Source organism: Myiozetetes cayanensis, unplaced genomic scaffold, assembly GCF_022539395.1.
Source record: "Myiozetetes cayanensis isolate MyiCay16 unplaced genomic scaffold, myiCay2020 scf16, whole genome shotgun sequence".
Lineage (NCBI taxonomy): Eukaryota > Metazoa > Chordata > Aves > Passeriformes > Tyrannidae > Myiozetetes > Myiozetetes cayanensis.
In genome coordinates, this window is record NW_026087270.1 from 9,339,882 (window position 1) to 9,362,900 (window position 23,019).

Sequence of the window (23,019 nt, forward strand, 5' to 3'; positions counted from 1 at the left end):
AATGTGGTATTTCTCCTGTTTGTTATCCAAAACCACAATTTATTGCATTTCAATGGATCAAAAAAAGTTGCTATCTCTACAATTTCAGGGAATTGATTTCTATGCACATTTCTTTCTATAGTATCTGTCTACACAAATCAGACCTCCATCTGGATCTCCAATGCCCTGTTGATACTCAGCTACAGCAAGTGCTACAAATGTATAGTTAATTATTGAAGATAGCTATTAAATGTTAAGAATTTTATAGGAACATTTGCTTAGAACTTTAATATCCTACAGACAAAATTCCTAAAGATATATAGAAAAACACAAGGAAGAGGAACAAAAGTAGATTAAATTTAGCTATTATTTCCCTATCTGCCCTCTAAAACAGTGAACATGTACAAGAGCATCAATATTTTACCTAATCCAACCTCGTTTGCACCCACCACAATTATCCCAGCTGATCTCATATCTTGAATGACAAAAAGGTTCCAAGATACTAACAATGCTTAAACAACCTATCCAACTGATAAAGTTCCCCAATTACCTATATTACAGAGAAATACAACTATATCAAATCCACCTCTTTCCTTCTCAGTGTCCCACACATTGACTGCTTCCCCATTTACCCCTGAGAAGTCAGTTTTCCTGATATCTGAAATGAGCTACCTATCAAAAATTACTGGTGTGAACCATTTCCAACTTCTGATTTAAGAGTAACACACTGCTCTCCTCCCTCCATCAATCCCTTGGGCTTTATTCAGTGTTCTGGCTGGCAAGGTGTCCCACAGAGCCATGTACTAAGAGGAAGAATGAGCATTCTCCCTTTCCGGGCTGCATGCTCAGAAAAGCTCAGGGAATGAACTGCCAGGGAAGCCCAGCCAGCCAAGCATTTCTGGCAGGACACAGCTGAGTGCTTTATTCACACTGGCTCTTTGGAAATCCCAGCACATACCCAAGTATTAGACAGGAGATTGTCCACATTCAGGACTCTCATCAATGAAGAAATGAAGAAAAAGAAACAAAGAAAAAGAAACGCAGAAAAAGAGAAGGGTTCAAGAAACAACTGGATGTGGCACTCAGTGCCACAGTCTAGTGACAAGGTGGTGTTTGGTGAAAGGCTGGACTTGATGATCTTGGAGGTCTTTTTCAACCTAATTGATTCTGTGAGTGTGTGTGGAGACAGGAGCTCTGTGAATAAAGTCCTTTGGAGAGGAGACAAGAAAATGTCTCCTGCCCTCAGGAATTCAAACCTCACTCCCAATTTAGTATTATTTTTGCTTTGCAATCATAGGAGTTTAAAAAAAAAACCCCCCTGCTCTGAGCAGATTCCTGTGGTCTGCTGTGCATGGATGCTCTAGTGATGCTTCCCAACATATCTGAGCTTCCCCTACAGCCCTTCCCTTCCTCACTGGGAGAGTTACAAACAACACATCCACGTGGGGAAGGGCCTGAGAGGGAAGCACAGAAAGCCCAGTTTATTAAAGCTGCCTAAAAGAACAAAGTGAAAAGAAATTAAATTGTTCAGTAATGGAAAAAGAAATTTCTAATATATCACATCTTTCATATCTACTGCTAAAAAAAATTAAAAAGAACAAATCAACATTCTGAAGCAATTTGAATCCATTTTTCAAAGCAATTTTATTTTTCTATTTCTTTTTACCTATGAATCCATATCCATGAGGAGATTCATAATTTATAGTGTTATACTATTAATTCAGTTATCTTGCAAAAGCACATAATACAGTGACCTGTGTAACTGTAATTTTATAAGGCAATTCAGTGAAAGTAGGACAGAATACGCAAAGGAAAAAACCTTCAGGAAATCACTTACTGCATAAAAAGTAGCAAATTTATGAGAAATATTCACTTAATAGAATTTCAAAGGCAAAATAAAGATTCTCTTAGATTTGTTAACTGTATAACACATGCACAGTACACCATCCTTCCAAGTTCACTTCTTGCAGACTGTTAATCCTGGTATTGCACCAGGAAACACAGCTGAGTATTCACAGGCACACACACGTATACACAAGTCAAAAGTTCCTAAAGTAAAATCGTTCTAATTTACATACTTACCAGACAATCTGTGACCCTCTGTGGCCAACAGAGAAACAAAATAATGTTATCAAGAACAAAAAGAATATTCTTCTATTTCAGAGCATTCAAAGATTTCAACTTGGAGCAGAAAGAAGATTGAACAGAAAAAAGAGCATGAAAATGACAAAGCACCATCATCTACAAATTACATTATTTTAGATGTTTGAAACTTTACTAACAGAAATATATTAAAACAGCCAGAGTAGAATGTTAATGAAACAAAAAGCTAAAATAAATTCAAAGTTCGAGAAATTTGACTAAAGAAAAATAGTTTTATTCCTAGCAAGTATTCCTTAAAATAACTCCTACTATAACTAGGAGAATTTGTTTAAATCAAAGTTTTCCACATATTCTTCATTAATTTCCCATGAGCACCTACATAGTTTATCTTTTGCTTGGGTGTCTACAGCATTCTCCTGGAGAAATCATGAGGTTAATTATGTTTCATTGCTATCACAACCTAATCAAGAGCAAGGAGCAGCCACGACAAACACAAAGTTGCTCCTTCCTTGTGGCTTGGAGTGAGCCCATAACAAAGTCCAAGTTATTTTTAGGATGGCTAAAAAAAGCCCACCTAGAGTCTTCCCAAATCTATTTAAGAGTTCATGTCAGCAAGACTAAAACATGCCATAGAAAGCTAGTTCCAATTACATATTTAAAATAGGTTTTCAAACTGAAAAAAAAAAAAAAAGACAAAAGCAAGACTGTAACACTCTGAACATAACAGAATGACATATGCAAATAGTACCCTGGAGGTCTCAGGCTGTGTGTTAGCATTCAGAAGAAACAGGACGAGCCCATTAATTTTAAATACTGTTTTTCATAAATATCTCACTTCATTGTAACCACACAGCGTGGGTTTTACTGTAGGTAAATAAGTACATATACTAGGAAGTAACAAAACCCCCTATGTTGTTGATTTAGTATTTCCTCAGCTGCCCAGCAGTGTAACAGCCCCATCCAACATTTAAATGGTTACATGGGAGTTCAGCTCTTCTTCCACAACGAATGGAGCATGCCCATTATTTCCTCACACTACAAGTGGATTGCTGCAAGGCAGTAACTACTTCACAATCAGGGAAAAAACTGATAGGAAATTAAAGTATTGCTTCCTGCACTAATATATTTCACATCTGATAAAAGAACACTAAAAATCTTTATACCAAGTCCAATTAAATCCCTGTCTCTGTTCAGATACTGCACTGACTTAATACCCTATATCCATATTCTGAATGAAATTAACCCCCTTTTATTTCCTACCATTTAGGGTTTCCAGAGTAATATGATTTCACCAATCTTCAAGTTGAAGAATTACTAAAAAGGACAGAAACTTCCTTTCAAAGTATTAGAGAACAGGAGGAAATATCAAACAGCCCAGTAACTGATAACAAACACATCAAACACTAGTGCAGAACTAAAGTAATAATAAACAGGGTATTTCTGACTTAGTTAAGACAGTGAAAGTAAAAGAAAACCTTACTGAGTAGATGAAACTGAGATGTACAAATTCCAGGGAAAAAAGTTACAGTTTAATTATCTCTTCTAAGCAGAATATAAAACTGAAGGAAATTTAGGAAAGCTCTCCAAGGTAAGCTATTAGCAGTGTAAATACCTATGTATATACAACCTCTGGAGGCCGAAAATATTATGTCACCTGATATTAAAGTATTTTCCCATCCACCTCATTTTTATTCCATTTATGTTTGAGATTAGCATTAATTGCTCTTCAGGGAAGAGCTATAAACTGTCTAGGTGTTTAGATTTAGAAGCTATGGCCAATATAGCTTTTAAACAACTCTGCTCCCAAATTTGTATACACAGAAGCTTTGAACACCCACACATTCTTCAAAAAGGCAGCAATTGGGGATATTCAAGAAAATGAGACATTAGAATGGAATTCTGGACCAAAGCTATGGATAAAGATTTGTTTGTATATTTCAGCAAGGAGGGTTTATTCAAATTTTTCAAAGTACAGAATTAAAACAAACATTGCCCTGAAGTTTAATCACAAATAAATGGAAGCACCATGTCAAGAACTTTATTTGCAATATTTCATGTGCCAGAAGAACAAAAGAAAATGTTAAGGTGCGTATTCAAATCAGGACAGGCCAAAAGAAAAAAGCTGAGAATATAAGATTTCTTTCTAGATCTGATGAGAATTAAACTGACCACAGCCTTTAACGTGACACTAGTTCTGGATGTAATCCAACACTTGAGACAGGAACAAGTTCTGGATCTCAGATCACTGTAACTCTCATTACCCACCATTAGTATGGGCAATTACATCTTCACATTACAGAAGTCACTGGGATCAAAGAGGATTTTATTTCTTCTCACAACAAAGTTTAAGAATTTATATCACATGGGGGTTTTTAATCACTACATACAGGAGGAAACTCATAGCTGACCCTGCTTTGAGCAAGAGGCTGGAGTAGCTGATGTCCTGACAACCCTTCCAAACTGAACTGTTCTACAGTCCAATGAAAACAGGGTGAGAAAACACAAGGAGAAGAGCTTGGAGAGGAAGATGTAAAAGGTATCAAAGTATTCTTCTGCCTGAATAGACAGTAGGAGTAAGCACAAGGTACAAATTATTACCTAGGTTGAGTGATCATAACAATACAGGTAAAAAGGAGTGAAATCCTGTAATAGCATTGAAATAGCACTGAAGTGACAAAGCTTTTAAACTATCATTTATCCCCAAAAAATCATATATTAGACAGTGCATGTAATTGAACTAGTGTTTAATAGAATCAGAGAATATCCTGAGTTGAAAGGGACCCACAAGGATCACTGAAGTCCAACTCCTGGCTCTGCACAGGACAACCCCAGGAATCCCACCATGTGCCTGAGAGCATTGTCCAAATGCTCCTTGAGCTCTGGCAGCCTTGGGGCCGTGACCACTGCACTGGGATCCTGTTCAGTGCCCAACTACCCTGTAGGGAAAGAATCTTTTCCTGATATCCCACCTAAACCTCCCCTGACACATTCCTGCAGGTCCTGTCACTGATCATCAGACAGGAAAAAAATATGCACCAATTTATTTTGTCCCTTCTCTATTTCCTAATCATCTGAAGTCACTTCTCTCTACAGTATATTATGCTTAATGGAAATTACTGATTTCAGGATTTACAAAAATAACAACACACAAAAGCTACTGAACACCAGAAATAAAATCCTGACCACTGTGCCAGTACACAGGAGCTTCACATAACCACAATGCCAAAGTCCACCACACAAGCCTTGTAAATGATACAAGCAAGGCAGGAAACCACTCAAGATATTCAAGGTAGGCACTGCCATTTCTGAGAACTCAAAATAATAGCTCTTAAAACTACTAAAAATGTTTATTAACAGAAACATCAAGTATCAATACAACAATTAGGAAAGAGGAATTATTTTTCTTACAATGTCAACACTTGACATGTTCTTTGAGGTTAAGAGAGGTGAAACAGAAATGGCACAGGCAGGGGAGGGAAGTCCAAGTGACTCAGTGTGGCAAGAGACAGCTGAAATTCTCTCACCTGGTTCCCCTCACTAGCACTTAAACTGCTTCTGTATTTCAACAAGGACTGCACAACAGTCCTATACAGCCTTCCCCTATCAGCTGCTTTCACATAGGGATACCTCTGTCCCCTGTCAAACTCCTTTCAAAATACAGAGTAATGGCCTTGACAACTGCCCTATGACTGTAGTTTCTGTTGTACCTGAGCAGAAGCTGTGCCAGGGAGCTTTCTTTTGCTTCCACTTAATTTCCAAGTCAAGATTTGTAAAAATGACTGACTTACTGGAAATCTTACTTCTTACCTCTAAACCAGTCACATTGGGGTTTTTTAGAACCCAATTCTAAACACCATTCTTAGGATATCTTTCACATGACCATCATATTAAGAGAGAAATTTCAGTTTATTACACAGAGATACTGACAGGAAAACAGAACAGGAAGATTTGACAGTAGATTTCAATCTAAGTAGATTCCAATTTTCAGAAATTTTCACTGAAAGAGTTCAAATTTTTAAGTTCTACTGTACAGTGCTAAAAATCTGCTAGCACAAAACATTGCACAAAACACAAAACATACAATTATTTTTTTGTTGAATTAAACAGCCACAAACAAAAACAAAACACAGAACTGCACACTTACCAAATTTTAAAAAAGCATGCGCAGAGGCGGCTCTGTCATCATCCAAATTGGCCATTTCAAATTGGTGCAGCTAATCACAAACGTCTCAGGCTAAGCTACAGTAATTTTCAAAACTGTTTAGTAAATGTTAAAGGCAACCAGCATTAAATTAAGTGAAAGCAATGTTAGTGGAGTTATTAACATGACAGAGTGCACAGCACAAAGTTTCATTTCATCTTATGTTTCCTTCTTATATGCTGACCTCTTGGTTTCATTATGCTTTTGCTTCCATCAAACTTATTGGAGTAAAAGGACACAGTCTACAAAAAGTCCATTTTTTGGATATTTGACATTAGCTTTGTTATTTTATAGGAAATTTGCTACTAACATCAAAAGGTGATGAATAAAATCTGATATATTTCAAGATTAAACAAAAATAATGATTTAACTAGTCCATACAAAAGTGTTAAGTAATAGCAAGCACAGAGAGCTACAGCTCTGCTTGTGCACAGTGCTGCTTTTACCCCATGGGAAATCTACACCAGGGTGTTTCTTGCAGTCATATATATTACTTATGGCACTTAATATCTCAGTTATTTGAGGTAAAACATCTTCCACTTTGGAACACACAATAAGAAAACAGTGTTTGTAATTACAGTGCCAAGGTTTTCCAAATCTTTAAAGAAGTTTATGTTTTTTAAAGTAACTAAAATTTCAGGGTGTTCAGATCGGTCAGCTGCTGAATATCTTTATAATCTAGTCCTAATCAGAGGATCCTAATCATTTGTTGCTAAAAAATGAAACAGTATTTTATTGTTCAAGGAAGAGAAATAAAAAATTCTCTATAAAATTTGGCTTTACTGGCAAAAATGTAATTTGTAATTTAATATACATAAACATGAAGATATAGATTACCTCCTACAGCATTGGGTCTTAAATGACACACTGATGTTGGCTATAAAACATGAATCACTCGTGCAGCTCAGGCACATGGGTCTATCCTCTATCTGTACTGTGTCTTATCCAAGCACCACACTAGGAAAATAATAACCCCAAACAAAACAGGGCTGTTTGTGAGCTGGGACTCTCCAGCACAGGCCTCAGCCAAACCAGACATGTATGGGGGAGTTTCAGACACTTTCTATGATTATCCCAACCATGACTCCTTCCGACAGGGCCAGAAAGGAAATAGAAGAGCTCTGAAGTTTACATAAATTTCAGCATAAAGATACAGTAGTAAACTTGAAAAACAAGAACATGATTTTTAGTTTTAGATACAGATGTTACCTGAAAGATTATATATTAAATTTGATTTTTAAATCAACTCTATTAGTAGAAGAACTTTTTAACTAAAATAATGTTTATTTCTTGACTAATTTTCTTCAGTTATGATATAAAACTCTATGAACAAATCTCTAGACAAAATTTCTATGAACAGGGAACAACAATAATCTATCACTGCACAGGAGACACTTTTTTATACATTTAACAACAAAGTCGCCGGCAGGAGTAGTAAAGACTCAAGCATTTAAAACCACCTAAACGCTTTCTGCAGCCACAGGGCCTGAACCTGCAGGGGGAATCCCGAAGTTCATGTGCTGCTGTGGGGCTCGGGGTTCACACACTCCAGACATGCAGGCTCCACACTTGATTTTGTAGAGCTCTATGGCTACACTTGTCAATCAGCTGTCAGGTAACAACACCCTGTTAATAATCATAATCGGCCACAATGTAACAACTCTTTTAGTGGACTGTCTTATCACTGAACTTGCAAATCAATACTATACATACACTGAACTTTTAAAGCCAAATGAATCAGACCAGCCTTTAAACAATCCTTTAGAGACCTCATAAAGCTCCATCTTCTTTTCCCACTGTCTGATCAGTCATTTACACAACAAAAACAACCAAACATGCAAGTAAGTAAATAACAATTGAATTTTACAAGCATGTATGGTATATAAATAAACACCACAGGGATCTTCCGGAAAACTGCTTCCATTAGAACAATTAAAGCCCTACTAAGACTGTATTTTACTTTGATGAAGTAATTTTAAAAATTACTTTTTTGAACTTTGGAAATGCAAGCCAACTCGGTAAATATTGCCCTTCCATTTAGGTCAGAATGGAGCTGCCACGTAGTCCAAGTCTAGAACAAGAAAGCCTCATGCCATAAAAAAGTTACCTTTATCCAAGGGAAACCTGTCAAAAACTAGCACCCTTTTTTTTTTTTCCCCTAAATACTTCATCTTTTTGACGGCTTTACACAACTGCAGTAATAAATACTCTCCCGAGCAGCTGCCTGTGCAGCCGTGGGGCCAAGTGACACCTGAGCAGCACCTGGGGCTGTGCCCCGCCAAGGACACGGGCTGCGGATCCCGGGAGCACCTGGGTGTTCCAGGCGTCCCTCTCACAGCCGGGAGGGGCAAACACGGCCCGGGATGGGCCGGGAGCGGGGGCAGGAGGGCGGGAAGCGGGGTGGTGAGTGGCGAGAGCGAGCGGGACCCGCGCAGCTCCTCCCGGGCGAGCCAAGAGGTCAGACCTGAGCGCTTGGAGCGGGCGCGCAGCTCCAGCACCTTCCAGCTCACATCGGCCATGTGAGAAGCCGCCGCCGCCATCCCGGCGAGGTCCCGGCGGTCGGTCCGGGACGGCCGGGCGGGATTTCCCTGGATCGCCCCTGGATCGCGCCGTAAAGCGGCTCGCGCAGGCTCCGCCGGCGCTGCCGCAAACCGCGGGCCGGCCGGGCCGGGCCCGCCCCCGCCGCCGTCAGAGCGCGGGCGGGGCGAGGCCGAGCGCGATGGGGGCCCGCGGGCCGTGCCCGCCGCTGGCCCCGCTGCTGGTCCCCGTGGTGGTCCCGGCGCTGGCCCTGCTGGCCCTGGCGGGGCCCGCCCGCGCCCTGCAGAATGTCACGGCGCAGCTCTTCGGGCCCGAGGCCCACGGAACGCTGGCGGCCTTCGGAGACTTCAACTCGGACAAGCAGACGGACCTGTTCGTGCTGCGCGGCGGTGAGTGCGCCGAGCCGGGAGCGCCTGCGGTCCCTGCCCGCGTCCCTGTGCTCCCCGTCCCCTCCCGGGCAGCCCCGCGATGCCGCCGCTCTCCTGCCTCGGCGCCCCGCAGCTCGGGGAGGGGCAGCAGGTGCCTGTGTGACAGCGGCCGTCTCGGTTCCTGGCGGGAACGGAGGGGCTTTCCCGGTAGGAGCTGGCCCGTGAGGAGCAGGAGCTGGACTCGGTGGTCCCTGCGATCCCGCGGGCTCTGTGGGTCACGGGCTGCTCGTTGTCTCCCCCAGCACGGCCTGGGTGCCGGGGGCTGCCCCCCGTGTTGCTGAGGGCCGTCGCGCTGGTGTTTGCACGATGAAGTTGACATTTGCTTTGCTCCTGACATAATTCCTGTGTGGAATAAAGATGTTTTCAGTTTGTTCTGAGGTATGGGTGTGTACAGGGCAAGACCCTTTTCTTTAAAGTTCAATTTATGGTTTTGAAAGAATTTGTATAATTTCTCCTCTAGCATGGTCACAAATTGGTTTTTCACTCCTACTTTCACAATATTTTGGGAAACAAAGATGAACGTTTCGCAGATGTGAGGAGGATAAATTGCACGTTATCCTACCTTAAAGTGGCAAGGTAGAGAAATTTGCTCCACACAGCCACAAGTCACCTGCTATGACTTTTTGCTTAGGCTTCACATAGGGTGAGACCCCAAATCAGAGCTTATTTTCAGTGGTCAGTGCTATTTGCAGACATTAGTCTTGGATTATCTTACTTCCTTGAAGCAACAAGTTAAGATACTAAATTTATTCTCTGATTCACCTTTTTTATTCCTTCAATCTCAGAAATGTTTCTCTAAGTAGCTTTGGTAAAGCATGAGTGACTTTCCCATCTAGTTGAGTTATTGAAGTGCATGGCTCCTTGGAAATACTCCACTGACTCATCTACTGAAAAAAATAGATTTAAAATGAATGTCTGTGATAAGAGATTTAATTTTTACTTTCTTATCTTTCAGATGAATGCATATAAAAATATGAATAGTTATAAGTTTTAGAAATAAGATTCATGGTTTCTTTGTGTCTGCACAGCAGCACTTGCTAAATCACTTTCCTATGTGACACTTAGTGTAAAAATCAGCCTGAAATAACCTGCCTTGAAAAATTATTTTTCATAAGTTAAGTCGTGACAAAAAGTAAATTAGAGAATTTACAGAATACCTTCAAAACACAAAGTAATAGTTCTAAACAGTAGGATTCTAAATAGTAGAATAAACAGCAGCCAGTTGTAAATGGTGTGAGGAAATGAGCATTGGAGATAATGTTGCACTTTGAGGAACAGGGATGGGGTAAAGCAGCCCAGTCCTAATAATTGTAACCCTTAATATGGAGATAGGGATGATATCTTGACCCTTTTTTTCTAGATTTATATTACTGTTCTGACCTTGCATTCCTTCAGTTGAAGGAGAGTAATGTTCAATATGCTCAGATACATGAATGAAAATAAGGTTGTACTCACAGCTTTGGGAGAGAGAGCAAACCTGCTGAACGTAAGAAGTAATCTAGATCCAGAAGTATCTCACTGCAAGACTTGTTAAAATTACCAGTGGACCCTGGTTTTAGTCACTTTGAAACTAGAAATATACAAATAAATGGAATTGTGCATATGCTTACCTGTTTTAAATGGCTATGTATGAAACAGGGATAAGTGAGGAAGCTCATGCTGTTTGCTTGTTCAACCTACCACGTTCTAGTTATGTTTGATGCCTCTTCTAGTAGTACTGGGCAGTGACTGATCATTCCCTTTTTCACCTTCTGCATTTCATTAGAGAATTTTGAAAACTTCTGTGGTATTCTCATAGCGATATCCAGCCCAAAGACCTCTAATCTCTGTAATTGCTGTTTTTATTGAAATTGTTCTTGGTTTTCTCACCCTCTGATGTATTTTTTTCCTTTCTTCTTGTCCTCTCATCTCAGAAAGAACTACAAACAGCACCTAGGATGTGTGCACTGTGGATTGATGTAGTGGCATAGTGATTCTGTTTTCTGTTCATCTAATAATTTCCAGTAGTTAGTTTGTTTTGGCTCTTGATGAACACTGAGCTGAAATTTTCATAAATCTACCTTTAGTGACCACAGAATCTCACTTCTCAGTGGTATAAATGACTTGAAACCTGGTATGTGTAAAAACACATTTGCTTCTCCATCATCATCATTACTTTACCAAATAGATGATAAAAAGGCAGGTGAGAGTCTGTAGTGTGAAATGGGAATTACAGGTTTTAGCAGGCAGCCCACGGGTTTATTTTCCAAGGCTGAGCAGCCAGCAGGTTTCTGCACCTCTCTGTGTGCCAGCTCCTTCACTCAGCTGGGAGGGCAGTGCAGCTCGGGCATCACTGACTTGCCAGATGGGACTGTGCTGGTCCCCCCAGTCCTTTCTGAAAGGGTTTGTTTTCATCTTCTCATTTGTTGGTGTATTCTCCTTCTCCTAACTAGGTTTATGGCAGTTACCTTTTTTCTTCCATAGTGAGGTAGGTTGTATTCTGCTATTTCACAGCTGTGGACTTTGCCACACAATGATGCTCTTGAAAAATGCTGTGGTAGCTCAAGTTTGGAGTCATAGAATTATTTTTTATAGGCAACCCAGTTCTTGCAGTTTGGGATGCTACAGGTGTGAAGAGAAGAAAGAAAAGATACAATTGTTTTACTATGAACTGTTGTTTTAATTGCAGAAGTAAGTGCATCTGTAGTGTGGTTTACTGACTGAAAAATTTTATTGCATCATTCAGTTTAAAATTCTTCTTTTTCTTCCCCAAATTTCAATTATTTCTGCAACATAAAATATGGGCTTTTATTTAGATCTAGAAATAATGAAATGATACTTGCTTGTATCATTGACTCTAAATGAGGAAATAACTGCAGGGAACCAAGTAACTTCTGAGTTTCACTGAAAGTACTTTTGACAGCTGACTTGGGAAAACAGTATCAGATCCTGCTACATTAGAGAAAGTATTAAAAGAGTTAACTTTAAAGCTTTAATTATTTGTGTGGAGCTAGTATCCATTACTTTTCCACATGTAGTGTTTCTTAACTCATTACAGGAAGTTTTATTTTAAGCGATGTGATAGCAATAGCAGAGAGAACGTTCTAATACTAAACCCCTTAAGAAGGGGTGTCATCACTAAGGAATATTCTTGATATTAACATTCCTTTGAGATGCAATTGGCTTCATAGGGCATGTTAAAGAACTTCTCCTTCTGCTTCCTTTTGAATGAGGAGGAAGTATTTGTATGGGAAGGCTTTCAAAGTTTTTGCTGCTGTGAGGAATGGATATCTGTGGCATAGTTGTTTACATGCTGGGTTTGTATGTAAACCATTTACAGTCTTCTTCCATTATTCATCATCTCCCTTGCTTCCACAGGAAATGAGCTGGTTATCTTCCTGGCTGACCAAAAGGAACCCTACTTCAAGCCCCGTGTTAAGTTACCAATGAAGTAAGTACTGCTATTCAATGCTGAGAAAATGTAGGTGGCTGGTTTTTCTTGCAGGTGCACCTCTGCAGTCAGTGAGAATGTTATAGAACTGTCTGTGCTGCTATTATCTGTTTGACTTGTTCAGCTTGCCCTTAGAACTCCAATTCTTTGGCCAGTTTCCTGATTAATTTCCTGATATAGTTTTGATTTGAATTCTTTGGATTTTGTTGGTCAAATGACAGTTTGTGGAGGTGACTTTTGTCATTCATGTTCTTTACTAATGGGTGTGACTTCCCACCTCCTTATGAAATCTTTATTCTTTGGGGTTTTTTGTCTTCAAATTAGCATTTAAAATACCCATATGTTAAAATATTTTTGTAGCTGACTTGGATTTTCAGGATTTTATTCCCTAGTAAAATAAACTATCATTTCATATCATGTGTTAAGTCTTTCCAGCAGGTAGTTCTGGTCTCAGTCCCAAGACATATTTTCAGGTAAATTCACCTAGTTGCTGTAGCTACTAATGGAATCCAACCTGTATCATCTGCTTTAGGAGAGATATGAAGAATAGTGTTCTGGTATTTCTGTGTAGAGATCTACTTCTTTATTGAGTTCAAATGTGGCTTTTAAAAAAGCATCAGTTTTTAATAAATGTAAAACAATCTGTTTATGTTCATATATACGCATAATTTTAACATCCTGCAATACTATGATGGTTATTGCTTATGAATCATGCTTATTAATGGTATTACGTTTAAATTGCTGTTTGAGATCAGCTTCATCTTCAGCAGTTCTACATATTTTTGTTTTTCTTATTCCCTCTTGCCTTGGAAGGAGCTAATTTGTTTAGTGCATTAGAAATTATCTGTTTTTAATCCTTAACAGAGTGATCAGTGGTTGTGTGTGTAAAGCAGAGCCTGAGTAGGCAGCCAAATAAAAGATAGAAAGAACAAACAAATGCAGAGAGGAGTGGTAAGACGTGGCAGAACATAGAAGGAAATGACAATGTCTTTTGAAAAGTCTCCTTATGTGTCTGAATCCTCCTTTTAAACTGCTCCTTGTTGCTTTATGGTCTCACTCTTGGAATGCAACCAAAAGATCCTGCTCACTGAAATACAGTTTTGAGGACTGGTTCTACAGCAAGTGAAGGGTTTTAATGGAGTCTAGATAGTATTAATGAATGGGATATGGCTGGAGAAAGCCTGATAGCTGAAGTTTGGAGTTAAAAATATCATCTTCCTTAGACAAGGACAGCCTGCCAGATGCCTGAGTTAAAGATGCTTTTGCAGTAGATAAGGACTTTATAATAAGCCAGGTTGTTGAAGGATTGTTGGGCCAACTAATAATAATTGGGCAAGCCTTTGGACACACAAGTGCTTTGCAGTGAATTTCCGTTTGAATTCCAGATCCCTGGGTGTTACCATAACCAGTGTAGTTCCTGGAGATTACGATGGAGATTCCCAAATGGATGTCCTTCTGACTACCCAGGCACAAAGTCATGGCAGAGATGAGCTTTCTGTGTTTATTTTCTGGGGACACAACCAAACATTAGGTGAGTTGCTGAGACTGCTCATTAACGGGATTGTTAGACCTCTTAAGAACTTGAAGTATTGTTGGCAAGTTACAACTCATTTTACAGTGTAGTGATTTTTACAGCTAAAATAGGGATTAGCAGCCCTTCATTTTCACACCCTTATATTATCTTGCTCTTAAACTGTATTCAATAATTGATGAAAGAGAACAAAGCTAAAACTCTTGCACTGTATCATGCAAGAGACATAACCAAAAATATTCTAGTTTGGCAGTAACATTAACTGAAGAGCTTCTTCTCATGGCTTCCCTGTTGTGCATGTCAGCTTCACAAAGGTGATCTCAAAAGATTTATCTTCAATTCGAAATGCACAGAGAACTTGGTGTAAACTTTAGTGCATAAACTTTCAAAATAGCACACCTAAGTGTGATATAACACTTATTTCTGTTAAACCAAATCTTTGAAGACAGTGAGACACTAAAGAAGGTATTGGACAAGAGGTTTCTAGAGTGAAACAAGGGACCCATGAATGTGCAGTGGATAAAAATACTGAGAGAACAGCAGGTTTCTCAAGTATTTGAAAGAATATGAATGACTTGGATTAATATATGCTGTGTTGCTTCTGGAAAAAACATACATCTGGAGAGGAATAAATGAGCATTTGAGGCTGGAAAAGGAGTCAGAGGTTAAAAATTGGGGCAATTGTTGGTATGTAGTGAGGCTACTGAGAAGGTATGTGGTCCCTCCTTGGTAATAGAGGGGTGACAGCCAAGTCAGTAATGAGAGTACTGTTGTATAAAATGTGGAAATTGTGAAGGGAAACATCGTGGAGAGAGGAGAGAAACAAGGATGGTCTGACAAGGAGTTTGAATTACAAGAGTGAAGTCTAAGGTAATAACCTGATCAGGAGTTAAAATCCTCACTCCACACTTAGGCAGTCTACCTCTAATGCTTATTTCAAATACTCAGTGTATAATTAAGTTTTTTACAGTGACAAAACATTAAACAGAAGTCAAACATACAGTGTCAATTTTTAACCTGTCTTCATCCTAACTATTTCAGATTTCATGTATCTGCATGCTTGCAGTCATGCATAGAAATAGATTTCACTAAGATCTATTTAAAATGATTTGTTGAAGAGTTTAGTGAAGAGAGAATAAGCATCAGTATTTTAACTGTAACTTCCCTGCAGATTTTCAAGAAGCCATTTAGTTGTTTATATTCAGCGGTTCCTGATTTTTTTAATCATAAAATTCATGGTTGTAAATTAATAGAATAATTATGTCTTAGTTGAAAATGCAAATGTCACAATAGATTGGTAATTGAATCAAGTTAATATTTTCTGGTTTCAGATCTTAACCATAGAACTATGTTAAATAAGACTTTCCACGATGAGCCTCTAGTAATGGAGTAAGTATGACCTACCTTTTTTTTTAAAAACACAATTATAGTGATGACTAAGAGCCACTTATATGTATTTTAATGCTAAAATTTGAAACAGATGCCCTTTATCTTTTAAGAACAGGATGGTTTGTGTAATGTCAACTGATCCAACTAAAGATGAAGAACCATAATGCTCATCTTTACAAATCCTATGTATTATATTATCCTGGCAGTAGTAACTACATGAGCTTTTAATTTTTTTAATTTCAGTACTCGAATTTATGCAGAAAAAAGAGCCATTCATTTTTTAGTGAATTTTGTAAAGCAAAAACCTTACTGGCTTATCAGAATGAGCAAATAACCCCTTTGTAATGTACTTACCTCTGTGTGAAATGCTGAACAAAAGTGAGGGTGGGAAATAGATCTGGAAAGCAAAACCCACTGAAAGATATTTACTGCTCCCAGCAGCTCAGACAAGAGCCAAAATTTGGTCAGGTCTGTACAGCTGAGAGTCCTTCGTTGCTTGGTGGGAAAATGCTGCCCAAATACAGGTTGACTTAAGAACAGTTAATTTGAACTCCTGTAATGACTGAGGTGATTCTGAAATTGTTTTCCATTTTCAGCTTTAATGGAGACTTGATTCCTGATGTCTTTGGTGTCACCAGCGATTCGAACAAGCCACAGATATTGATTGGCGGGTGAGCTCCGGGGTTGTTCATTAGCCTGGATTTTGGTGACTTGTTCATTGTGCATCCACTTCTGCTCTTGTTAAAGAGGTGTAAGACCCATATTTAATGTGTGTCTTCCAACATTCAGCAACACTCTGCATCTGATCTTTAAAGTGTTGTTTTACAGGGGAAGTAATTATTATACAGGAGAAGTAGACATTCCATGAAAGCTGAGAAAACAAACCCCCTATTATTTGACATCAGAAATAGGAGAATTGTTTCTCAGAAGAGTTAGAGTCTAATTTGTTTAGTACACTTTGGTATTTAGGATTACAGTCTGTATTATGGAATTTGTGTTGACAAAATCTGCATTTACTCTAATAGATGAAGTGACAGGTTGATGATGCAAGAACTACTGGAACAGATCTTGTAATGTAAGGGAAGGCAAAAGGAAAATGTTTGGGGTAAACTTAAAAAATTTAGCTCTCATTTATCTGTAGAGATTAATTGTAATGGGAAGGTTAGACAACATAAACCACAAGAAGTACAAGGTGGAAAGATATTAAGCTGTATATTAAAGAAAATATTGGGGAAGAGTTTATACAGTGACAAAAAGCCGAGATGACTTTAAGTAGCACTACAGGTGTGTGTACAAGTGATGTTCTCTGTGTCACATCCCTGTGACGTGCCACTCGTGCCCTGCCTTGAGCCACTGATGGGCAAACAGAAGTGGACTGAAGTCTTGTGAGATGAGATTGCAGTAAAGGGGACTATTAAAATTTCTGCTAACCCCAGAATGGGACTAGCTAGTAAATACTGGGATAAAAATGATAATGTCATGTTGAAATGGTTAGTAAGGATTATGCAAAGGATTATTTTTGTTATGAAGGCTAAAATCAAAGCATAACAAAAGATTGGATCTCATTGGCAAATATGGGTCTGTCCATCTTTATTTTTACCAGGCTGAGTTTGCCATGTATTCCATCTTTGATTTCCAGAAGGAAAAATGTCATTGATAGTGGTTTGGGCATTCTTTGAAAGAGGAAGAAGTCTCTCAAAAGAAGGATATTTGAATTAAAATTCTTTCTCTGATAGATTTTTCTCTCAATTGTGAAAGAATGTGCTCAAAATATAGCAGAAACTATATTTAGGTGAAAGTTATATTATAAATGTCAGAGACACCAGTCTTTTTATGTGGTTTTGTTGTTTTGGGTTTTTTTAACTATTCTCTCTTGACTGATAATGAATGAGTGGAAAAATTAGGAAGAGAACTTATGGTTTTTTAGAGGATTGGACCTTTAAATCAGTTGTTTGAAGAAATTTGCATCTTGTAACTTGTATTTTGAAGCTTTTAAGTGGAACTATTAGGATTATCCTTAATGGTGTTCAGTAACATTAACAAAGAAACTTGCAACTCTGTGTGTTTGAGAAGAAATGCAGGTGTTGGTGTCACAGCTTCTTTAGCTTTGCATGCAATCAGTCCTTAAGTTTATTTTGAAAGAAAGAGTGTGTTAAAAAGTCTTTGCATTCCTATGTGGTTTTCTTCAGCTGTTATTTCAAAAGTGGAGAAATGAATGAAACCATTTCTCTATCTGTGGCAACACCACACCAGATTTCTATCCTGCTTCTCCATGTCCCTTAGAAATGTTTAAATAAGGCTTTCCTCACACACCCCATCAGTTAGTTTAACAAATCTATACCTGTTGTTCCTAACTGGCTATTTTCCTTCCATTGGAGATGATTCAGAAGTGATGTGGGGTAAATAACCTTTAAATGTGTAAATGGAAATCATACCCTTCCTGGCAATATGGTTTTGGTAATAAATCCCAACTTGAATTTTATCACCCTACTTTTATCTGAATTAATGGCTTATGAAACAGATTTCAGAATCACAAGGATGTTTCTGAACCCTTTGAAATGATTATATATTGAAAAATTGTATGGACTCTTGAAGATATGGAGAAGTGGAAAAGATTTGTTTCATTTTGTTGAATAAATCCTTTCAGTAGCATTAGCATACAAATAAACTTACTCATTGTAGCTCAAAATAAGACTGAGTGCTATAGGTAATAGCATAAGCCATGGCTTGTACATGGATAACAGCTTTATGTCATCTGCTTAGAAAAGCATTTTTCCATTTTTAATCTAAAATGTCTTAAAATTTATTCTAGAGCTGTATAACTAACTTCCCTGGCTAGTTTCAAAAATGAATACACAGAGAAACCTAGAGAAAATGTTTAATTATTTCTCAAAGATTACGTGATGCATTTGACCATTTCTAAGATTCCAGTTATGATCTCTGGGAAGTCATCAGAGCCTTATTTTTTTGCTTAACATAAAATGAGTCACGGAAGATAAGGACTTCAGTGATATGGATGTAATGTCACTGGAGTAAAAAAAATCATTCTAGACATAGTAATATCACTGTCCTGCTGGTGTATGGTGCATATTGAGATTTTTCAGAGTGTGTTAGCTAATGGTTCTGAAATCAGCATACCAGTGATTCAGCAATGATGACTTCTGAAGGATTTGTTGCATTTCAAATCATTGCTAATAGAGAGGTTTGATGCAAGTTAATTCATTTTTAGAGCAAAAACCAGCAGGACATGTATGTTTATAAATAATAAATAGAAGTATCACCTGCTTGGTAAATAACATCATTGGCCTGTAGCCCATCATAATGTGAGAGTTTAATTCATGTGTTGATTTTGAAGTGATTTGAAGTAACGTGCATTTACATGCAGCAGGTATGAGCTGCTGTAACAGCGTGTGAGCACTTTTGCTCGTGTTTATTAATCATAAGCTAGATTCCAGTAGTACTTCCAGAATTAAAACTGCTTGAGGAAACTGTCCCAGGAAGGACAGGAATCAGTGTCTCAGGATTTACAGTTCAAGCCTAGGCACTAATTAGCACTTTGTGGGTGGTGATACTTTTCTGTGCAAAAAAAAATAAAAAAGGAAGTTGCTTTAGAAAGTTAATAAAATCGAACTGGAGCCCCTGTGCTATGAATCATCCTTCACAGAACCTTTCAAGCAATTACTCTTAGTTACTTGGTATACTGTAAGCTAAGTAGTAATTTTATCTTGGTATTAGGAGAACATGCTTTCTGTCCAATTTTATTTGAAGTTTCACCATTTTTTAAAGCTATATTATCATGATTAACAGTCCCTGCACATTGCTGAAATGTATTCCTTTCTCTTCCTGCCTGTAGGAATTTGTCATGGCATGCTGCTCTGGAAACTCAGAGTAAAATGTATATACCACATTCTCATGCCTTTATAGATTTAAATAAGGACTTCACTGCTGGTAAGTCATAAAAGTGTTAAATACCTTCCTACAAATATTTATCAGTAAGTATACAATGTACTGTGTTGTTATTTCCTTTGGTAATTACGTGAATTTGCTACTTCTAATTTTTTTTTAATTATTTTAGTATCTAAAATTTGAAAATTCTGGGTTTAAAAAACTGCTTTCAAAATTATTAGCCTAATAAAGTTTTCTACTTCTTGCTGATGCTCAGAGCTAATGCTTGGTCTGAATAATGTTGTGTTCATCATTAAAGCCTCGTTTCCTGCTCTCCACAGTGCTTTACTCTGCTATTCAGCTGGCAGTGGATCAGGGCTGCATTTTCTTCATCTTGAGCCTGAAAATAGTTTGATAGTTTGATGCAGGAGAATGTTTTCAAGACCAGACTTACAATTTTTCTTAAAGATTTCGATATGACTTCGTTCTGTTCTGTTGTAGTTGGTTCTATCACTGATGGAGTAAATGGCACATGAGACTTCATTCTTGTATCACTATATGAGCAATCCTGTAACCTGTTCAGAGCTCAGTGTTCAGGGCTGAGCACTGCAGACAATGTTTCTTATGGTAGATAAACTGTATTCTTCCTTCATTTTCTTTGGGGGCTTGGGGTTTTTTTTAGTGATTGCAGCTCAGCTACCATGATGAATCTATTTCTTACTTGCGTTCTCCTTCATACCTCCAAGCACATTTAAATATCATGCTAAACACACTGAATGAATTCTGAATTGTTTTTGCTAGATGTGCAATGGACATCAATTCATATATGGTAATTTTGGGAAAGAGAGTTTATCTTTTTCTTTTTTAGTTGCATGGGAATGAGAGAGGAAAGAGTCCATAAATTTAATTAAGATGCTTATAAATGTTGGGGATTAAGTTAATTGCTTTAGCATGCAGTCAAACCTTAATATTCAGTTCTGGCACATTGCTACATGAAGCTGTCAAGGGGAAATTCCAACTGGAAAAGTAGATATGTGCTTGCTTACCATAATCAGTGTCGTGTAATAAGGAATTCTAACACACTCAGCTCTAGAGGTCTTTTGGAATTTTGTTTTAGTGGCACAAGCAGCATAGATGAGCATTCCAGGTAGCATTTTAAACTGAGTACATTGAAATCAAAACTCACAGGTGGGTAAAGGTAGGAAATCTAAGTTGCTTACACAGATCAATCACAGATGGATCCATTTCCAAGGTTTCTGACAGCAGACAGACTAAAGAATGTTCACAGAATTCCAGATAGTGCTAGTGATATGTGGAAGTTCCCCTATTAAATCAAAATGAAAGTCAGGGTCTTTGTATGGAGAGTGCTGGGAGCTTTTATAGATTCACATCTATTTTCATATCTCAGGATGTGAGTAGAAGCCTCTATGAGGCTCTTCCCATAAAGATCCTGACTTGTACGTGCTTGTAGCAGCAAGGATAAAACACCTTGGGCTGAAATACTGCATTACAGTGTAATGGGGAGCTCTGTGGGAAGTGTTATGTTACAGTAACCTGAGGAAAATATTAAGAAAAATAATTCACACTGAGAAGAAAACTGGAGAAAATATTACCATAGAATTATTTTCTTTAAAGTAATGTTTTGCTTCTAAGATGGAAGTGATAATTTTTTTTTTACTATCCCCTTGAAAATGGGACCAACTGGGAATAAGACATATGTTGCTGAAAAATAATATCAGTATATCTGATATTTCATGGCTGATGTGTTTTTCCAAGACTGTTTGCTGCCAAAATGGAAAGTCACCAATTGTCTGGTCCTGCCTGTGCATTTATGACACTTCCCTCACATCAGCTCCAGTAACTGCTTGGAACTGGGGCTGGTGAGGAACACAGTTTATTTTCACTTGAGTTATTAAGGTGATCCAACTCACCATGCAGCTTCAGGACTGTCAGAGCCGATGTAAGCACTGAGAAAAGGTTCACTCCTCTTTTTGTAGCAGCAGTCATAGCCTGCCTTTAACCAAGCATAAAATTGCACCTTCAGTCTCATTGTGCCTCTTCCAAAAAATACCTGCATAGTGTTCTCACCACGTCTCCTGTAATTTGTTAGTCTGTGCAGAGCTGCGCAAGTGACTCATAGAAGCATCAGGTGATAGAAGGTAAGAAAAAACCAACAGAGCTCTGTGCAGCCTGGACAGACCTTGCAGAAGACACGTAAATGCCTCTCCTGCTTGTTTAGCTCTGCTCCCTGTCAGCACAGCTGGGCAGCGTGGCAAGGAGAGTGGGATCCATATGGTGCTGTTTCTCCATGGAGGCTGCTCCTTACTGGTTGGCTCAGGTAGAGCTGGTGAGGAGGAGAGGATCCTTGTGACTCAGTGCTCACCCACACAGCCATTCTTGAGCTGGAATGAAGCCTCATTAAGAAGAGGGCCTGGGACACATTGGAATGGTATTAATTAAAAGGGAGGCGCTGACAAGGTGCAAGGGAATAGTCTGCATGCTGAAATCATGTTGCCCAAAAGGCTTAATTGTGATATTTGATGCTCTTGTGGTACCTTTGCACTGAAAAATTCAGCGTATTTACTCACAGGCAGCGCTGCTATTCATGGACATGGAGATACAGTTGTGCCTAAAACGAATGCAGTGATTTTTGTTTACAAATAAAAAAACCAAACCACCAGAATATGCCATTTTTACTTTGTTATGGGGGGGTTTTAAGACTTTTCTCTAATATTCTGCAATGTTTTGAGGCTCTTTGTATTCTGTAACAGATGCAGCCAATTTCATGATTTTTAGCTGGGCTATTTTTGGCAACTCTATCATTATAAACAGCTTAGGAGATTTAAAGCATGCTTGACATTAAAAAAAGAAAAAAGGGAAAAAAAAATCCTCTCTGGGCTGAGGAGCTTTTTTGCTAGTTTATTGCCTAACCCGTTTTCAACCTGCTGATATTAAACCCTCCAAACAGAGCTTTTAATTGCCACACTTCTCCTGCTCTGGGTAAAATGAAGTTGAATTGTTATGATTTCATTATATGAGAACTTGCTCATAAAGATGTGTTTAATCCCTAACAGTGCTTCATGAAAGGCTAACAGTGTAAGGATTTTATAATCCAAAAATCCTCTAACCACAACAAAGATAATACTAATCTTTCTTGGTGAGGGGTAAACTGGGCTGTTTCAGAGAGTAATGCTGTTTTTAAAGAAAGCATCCTCATGGAAAAGTCTCAGCTCCTTATTATTCATTCAGTAAGTAATTCTGAGTTAGACCGGGAATTTTGTATAAACCATGCAAAAATTTGCAGTATAAAACTCTTACCAAGGGTCTGCATGTGCTTTATGGATAAAGATTAACTAAATAAGAAACTTTCAAGTGTCTTTGCATGTGTATTAAGCACGTGTTGCTCCAGGAGTATCTGGTTCACAGAGTGCCTGAGTTGGGAAGAGATGTCTGGAAATAGTCTGGTTAACCAGCCTACCATTACTGTCACTGCTGATACATGAACTGAGATAGAGTGAAAGATGAGGAGAAAATG

General features: G+C 38.5%; 2 protein-coding genes across 8 annotated transcripts in view; one reads left to right on the top strand and one right to left on the bottom strand.

The window, feature by feature from the left end:
- PHKB (phosphorylase kinase regulatory subunit beta) overlaps positions 1-8,911 on the bottom strand; it is a 70,324-nt gene extending 61,413 nt beyond the window's left edge. For 2 of the 7 annotated variants that reach the window (XM_050311660.1, XM_050311661.1), the window contains exon 1: positions 8,748-8,911. In XM_050311660.1, coding sequence (XP_050167617.1) covers positions 8,748-8,823 — 76 coding nt within the window. In that variant the 5' untranslated portion in view covers positions 8,824-8,911. Of the gene's footprint in view, positions 1-2,061; positions 2,080-6,226; positions 8,674-8,747 lie in introns of those variants that run through there. The other 5 variants (XM_050311663.1, XM_050311664.1, XM_050311667.1 and 2 more) reach the window with 5 other exon arrangements.
- A 64-nt stretch (positions 8,912-8,975) lies between these two features.
- ITFG1 (integrin alpha FG-GAP repeat containing 1) overlaps positions 8,976-23,019 on the top strand; it is a 69,967-nt gene continuing 55,923 nt past the window's right edge. Inside the window, exons 1-6 of the mRNA XM_050311668.1 lie at positions 8,976-9,210; positions 12,607-12,679; positions 14,065-14,210; positions 15,542-15,599; positions 16,196-16,270; positions 19,453-19,547. Of these exons, the coding sequence (XP_050167625.1) occupies positions 9,003-9,210; positions 12,607-12,679; positions 14,065-14,210; positions 15,542-15,599; positions 16,196-16,270; positions 19,453-19,547 (655 nt within the window). The 5' untranslated portion in view covers positions 8,976-9,002. The remainder of the gene's footprint in view (positions 9,211-12,606; positions 12,680-14,064; positions 14,211-15,541; positions 15,600-16,195; positions 16,271-19,452; positions 19,548-23,019) is intronic.